Source organism: Microcaecilia unicolor, chromosome 8 (genome assembly GCF_901765095.1).
Source record: "Microcaecilia unicolor chromosome 8, aMicUni1.1, whole genome shotgun sequence".
In the NCBI taxonomy this organism is placed as follows: Eukaryota; Metazoa; Chordata; class Amphibia; order Gymnophiona; family Siphonopidae; genus Microcaecilia; species Microcaecilia unicolor.
The window spans coordinates 180,823,452-180,829,451 of record NC_044038.1 but is presented as its reverse complement, the minus strand read 5'-3'; the positions used below and the strand labels follow the sequence as shown (position 1 = coordinate 180,829,451).

Sequence of the window (6,000 nt, the reverse complement as noted above, 5' to 3'; positions counted from 1 at the left end):
GCCTCCACCTACCCTCCTCTCCTCCTTCCTGTACACATTAATTGATTTGATTTGCTTACTTTATTTATTTTTTGTCTATTAGATTGTAAGCTCTTTGAGCAGGGACTGTCTTTCTTCTATGTTTGTGCAGCGCTGCGTATGCCTTGTAGCGCTATAGAAATGCTAAATAGTAGTAATGCTAAATAGTAGTAATGACCCTTTAGTCCGGAGTGTAGACCTTCACCCCAAATTCACAGGTTCTTATATTTAATAGAATGACATTGATGTGAGATGCACATGGGAAGCCTTGGGGATGAGAGACGGTGAGCTGGCACTTACTTCTAATCGAGTCCTGTCTGCTTTGGCAGTCTGCTCCTACCCTGCTAGTTACCAAGAGCAACTCGTATGGGTAAATCTACAGAAAGAGAGGAAGTTTTCAGCTCAGTCAGCTCTGCTTGGCTCAATACTATAGTATAACAATGGTGCAGAAGTCAGGAAGCTTTGGGCCACACAGGTATAGCCAAGGAAGGTTCTGGATACAAATAGAACATTTTGTCAGTGGAGCCCACCCCTCACTTGTTCCCGGGTGGGATTTAGCCCTTCAGCTCCTGCTTGTGGACAAGGGTAGGGGCCATCCTCAGTCATGTCAGCAATGACAGACAGGCAGTAAGCTCCCAGCCTTAAGAGGCTGAACTTGGTGTCCCTGGATTCGGCTTTGTTGATAGAAAATCCCTGCTCCCCTTCCTTCCTTCCTCTCCTGGCCATGGGCACCATGCTTTCTTGCCTGGTTTGGGAATGAGGATGTTTCTCATGTCCCCTGTGGAGATGGAAGAGGGACACATACCATATTACCCCAATTAATACTGATAGCTGGGAGGAGATATGGCCAAAACCTTTCAAACAGAATCAAAATGAAAATACACAATCCGCTGAAACCCCAGAGAAGTGCCGTGTGTTCCATTGCAACCCCAGACACAGTCACTGGAGGAGACTGTTCCCTGCACAGAGAAGCAGGATCCCAGGGCTCAGGGACACCTCTTACCTTGTACTCTGCAGTCAAGAAAACAAGATATCAAAGAGAGAAAATCAGTCCACAGGCAGAATTATGGTCACAATAGCAAAAACCAAGCCAAACCAATAAACAAATAAGAACCCCCCCCCCCCCCCAAAAAAAAATCCCAAAGAACAACAAAAACCCAAACAAAAACAATACACCCCCACCAGAAAGAAGGACACTTAGGACTTTCTGAGATTCATATTCAAAGGGTTGTCTAGCTAGCTTCTGGAGTTAGCCAGACAAACCCAATGGCCAACATTTCTTCCCCCCCCCACCACCCCCATTTCAGTTTATAAATGTTGTCTTGACAAAGCTGTTGTGAATGTATTGTTATCTCAATGAAAGGATCTTGCCTATATCTCATTTTCTTATTTTCATACCTATGTGTGTGTCCAAATGGACTAAAACAACAACCAACAACCTAATTTAAGCGACAGAGTCAGAGTTACGAGTGATTATTTTGCCTCAATTAGATTACTATAGTGTCCTATATGCTGGCATTCATCAGATTCTTCAAGCAAAGCTGCAATTTTGCAGAATTGTGCTGCTAGATTAATTTTTTGTCGTAAGAAGTTTGATCGTGTTACCTACACTGGCTTCCTGTCAAGGCTCAAATTGATTTTATGGAGGCCTGTTTGACATTTTAAAAATGTTTAATAGTTATTGCCCTTTGGATCATGTATCTCTGATAACCTATCCGACAATTCGTTCATCTACCCAATCTAATTATTCGTTAAATTTAGGCTACCCGGCTGTTAATAAGATTTGATGTAAGCGTTTTCATGACAGTTCTTTTAGCTACCTTGCTATTAAATTGTGGAATTCTATCCCAGTTCAAATACGGAGTATAGACAATATTCAGAATTCAGAAAAAGCATTGAAACATTCTTGTTTGATAAATATTTTTGAAATATGTACCTTCTAGACTATATATAAATTAATGTAACTCGCTTTTGATTATAACTAGATATAAGGGGATTATAAATTCCGTGAACGGAATGGAATGTCTCACAAAGCTTCAATTCAATAAAGGTGCTTAAGGTGTGCTTAACACTTTATAGAATAATAGTGCAAACCTGCTTTGGCGTGCCAGAACTTATGCCAGGTCAATGGTAGGAGTAAGTTGTTATGACTAAGTTTGGCTTGCAATGTGCATAATAGAGAGTGTTCTATAAGTCCAAAAACAAAACAGAAGAACAAACTCCACATTCCAAAGCAGACGCTGTGAATGGTGCATTAAAGTCCTTTAATAAATGTCTTCATAAGATAAGAACTACTCAACACCAGTGTAATGGTATCAGTTTATTATTGAAATATGTAGCATGATATTTTGCTGGATCATATATAGCAATACAAACATACAGCTTGAAAAATACAGTTTTAAACTACAGCAGAGAAAATAGTTTCATTTTCAAGCCCCTCTCTCCCCCTCCCTTTCTCCTGGGACTTTTGATAGCAGGGATAGTCAATTACAAACACTTAACAAAGACAAAAGAGAGATATATAGCTTCCTCTGCCCTCCCACTTAAACAAAGCTTGACTAAGGTGGGTACCTGAATGCTCCCATCCAGACATCTCCAAAGACCCAAGAGACAGAAGTCTGGAGACCCCATTGAAAACAAAGAACTCAGAGGAAAAGCCATAAACAAAACATTTGCCTGTCATCAGAGGTATACCTGCCCCCTCCCATCATCTATCAGACAAATGGACACCAGGACATCTGCAGAAAGGAGAGACTTATAATGTGACCATGTGAACAGACTACAATAACCATAATGCCTTGCAAAATATCCAGGACATGCACACACCATGCTTCCTCTGCTAAACATTATAAAAGGCCTGGAAACAGCCCAGCTCACTCTCTGGAGTTGCCAGGGTTGCGGTCTTCCCGCATCACTGGGCGGCTTCTCTTGCAGCAGTTGCGGCAAAATTTTGGCGGCTGCGGGGGGTGCGGGGGTGCGGGTTTGGGCTCTTCTCTGTGGCCGCTGTGTGCTTTTTTTTTTCCGGGGCTTCTATTGGTCCAATTTGGTCCAATAGAAGCTTTTCCCTGGGCTTCTATTGGTCCAATTTGGTCCAATAGAAGCTTTTCAGGGGCGTGTCGACATCAGGACGGGGTTAACGACGTCAGGGTGACGCGGGAGGCGGGGGGGGGGGGGGTTTTGTGACGCGGAAGGCTGGGTTTGTGACACGGGAGGCGGGGGTTTCTGACGTGAGAGGCGGGGTTGTGATGTGGGAGGCGGGGTTTGATTTTGGGCGTTTTTTTGGGGCGGGTTTTAGGCTGATTTTGGGCTGGAAAATTTTTCCATCTGGCAACCTTGTCGCTCTCTTGGGACCTGCCTTCTCTTGAGACCTGCCGCTCTCTTTGGGGTCTGCTGATGCCTTGCTCCGACCATGTGCTCATCAATCAGCTGGACCACAGCATGCTTTGTAACAAGGACTGTAAGTTAACCTACCTGTTACTTGTTCTATTTTATGCACAAATTCTCTGTTCTAAGATCCTTTTAAAGCTATCTCTCGTTTGTAACCTTATTTATATGATTGCATAATCAGATTGTAACTTAATAAACCTTTCTGAAGCTAAAAATATAGTCTCTTTGTGTTCTGAGTATATGGTATCTGTTAAGGTTAATCTTGCAGTACAGAATACTGCATTTCAACAGAGATATATACTTAATTATTTAATTTATTGCAATTATCACCTTTGGTGATTGGTGGAGAAATTAATATCCTAAACTTATAATACAGCGCCAGCTCTAAATTATAAACAGTAGCGAGTGCTCTAGAGCTCTTTCCCCCAAGATAAATCATTTCTTGTACCACCAGCAGTGTTTCGACTCAAAGGCCTTCCTCAGGAGTCTTATAGCATTGTCCAATGGGGATATACAGTGTTAGTTACCTGAACATAAAACAAAACTCTGAAAGGACATGCGTTGCAATTTGAAAACACAGCACTGTCAAAGGGTTTGATGCCGATGCGGGAAATTCCACGCTGAGTAACCAGCATCAACAGCTTCTCCGATTTAGGCGTGTCTTTGTGAGAAGCTATTGACACCAGTTGCACAGTCTGCAATTTCCTGCATTGGCATCAAACCTTTGACAGTGCTGTGTTTTCAAACTGTAAGGCAAGTCCTTTCGGAGTTTTGTTTTATGTTTCAAGTAAACTAGCGCTGAATATCTCCATTGGACAAATGCTATAAGGCTCCTGAGGAAGGCCTTTTGAGCCGAAACACTGCCAGTGTTGAGTAGTTCTTATCTTATGAAGACATCTATTAAAGGACTTTAATGCACCATTGACTTGCTGTTGTCTCTGTGTGTTCTATACGTCGCAGGTGTTGCGACGTATGGAACACCTATGACACCCCCAAGCTCCTTCCTTGATTCTGCCCCCTCAGTTATGTGCTATGTGACATAGGTGCACCTTTTACAGATGGTGCCTGGTGCTTATGCGTGTAAATAGTAATTAGGGATGCCATTTACCCACATGCTTCTATTCTATAAAGTGCGCATACGATTGATGTCTACAGATAGATGCCCATTACACAATCGCCCTTAAAATCCCGTAGCTCTCACTATCCACAGCTCTAGATGGGCAAAAAATAAACCTCTTAACTGGTTAGTGCCACTGAAAATGTCCAGTTAGTGCTGAATTGGAAACTAGCTATTTTGGAGGTGTTCCCAGGGCAGAGTGTGGAGGAGAAGCCTAATGGTTAGTGCAGTGGACTTTGATCTATGGAACTGGGTCGATTCCCACTGAAGCTCCTTGCGACTCTGGGCAAGTCACTTAACACTCCATTGCCCCAGGTACACAATAAGTACCTGTATATAATATGTAAATTGCTTTGATTGTAACCACAGAAAGGTAGTTTATCAAATCCCATTCCCACTTAGCTGGTTCAGTACTAATATTCAGCACTTAAACCGGCTAGGTTAACTGCATGAAAGTCAGTCCTATCTTATGCAGTGCCGAATATTGTACTTAACCAGCTAAACCTTTGCCAGCTCCGCAAACCTGGAAATCAATGTCAGTGACCAGTCATGATCCAGCATTGAATTTCCGAGTTTAAGGCTGGTGGCAGTCAGTAAAAAAAAAAAAAAAAAGCTAATCGATGCTGGTTTGAATATCAAGACCATGGGTTTACCTTTTATATCCCTCCTCCCTGTGAGTGCACTGGGGGGGGGGGTCCTTACCTCGCATTCCCCAGTTCACTGCATTTGTGCTGTCATAGTGGAAAATCTCAGTGCTGGGAGGCTGCCAAAGACAAAATCAACACATTGCTGAAACTCAGAGGGCTGCAAGTTTACTCCCTTTTACCCCCCCCCCCCCCGCCCCCACACACAATTAAAATGTCCAATTGTCACAGGCTTCCAGCTAGTCACTTCACTTTTCATCAGATGTACACTATTTAGAGGACTATGCTGAGACCAGCAAACTTGTATCACTGACTGTGTGATCCCAGCACCTGTCAGGATTGCTGGAGGTCAAAATTATTGCTGGACATACTTACATCCTGACAGCACCCACTTCCAAGGTGAGAGGCATAGCTGTTACCCACTGACACAGTACCACTTCCAACCCCCAGCCCAAGATATTGAGCCCAAAACCCAGTCATAAACTGGTTCAGCTGTGCCACACCTTTACGGTCAGTAGCCATCTTACCCTGTGCAGTCCATTCCTTCTGTACGCAGGAAGAGAGGCGGATTTAGAAATGAAGGGATCTGGAAAAAAGATGAAATGTGTAGAATTACGAAATATGCGCAGAATCTGTCCAGGCTCTGTATTGGATGTTCTGTTTCAAGTAGCAAACACACGCTGTGGTGTGTCTGTAGGGGTCAGAAGCAGGAGAAGGGGAGAGCGATACAGTGCAGCATCTTCTAACACTGCCCTACAGTGGGGCTGATGCTATAAAGTGTGCAGGCTTTGCACACAGGTTAACTCTGCCTTTGTGCATGATGTTGTGTCTGCT

General features: G+C 43.4%; 1 protein-coding gene across 1 annotated transcript in view; it reads right to left on the bottom strand.

Moving 5' to 3' along the window:
- Positions 1-744: 744 nt before the first annotated feature.
- The window catches only part of LOC115475339 (actin-binding LIM protein 3-like), a 73,639-nt gene continuing 68,383 nt past the window's right edge, over positions 745-6,000 (bottom strand). Inside the window, exons 16-19 of the mRNA XM_030210973.1 lie at positions 5,694-5,752; positions 5,225-5,285; positions 1,022-1,029; positions 745-796 (exon numbers count right to left, since the gene is read on the bottom strand). Of these exons, the coding sequence (XP_030066833.1) occupies positions 788-796; positions 1,022-1,029; positions 5,225-5,285; positions 5,694-5,752 (137 nt within the window). The 3' untranslated portion in view covers positions 745-787. The remainder of the gene's footprint in view (positions 797-1,021; positions 1,030-5,224; positions 5,286-5,693; positions 5,753-6,000) is intronic.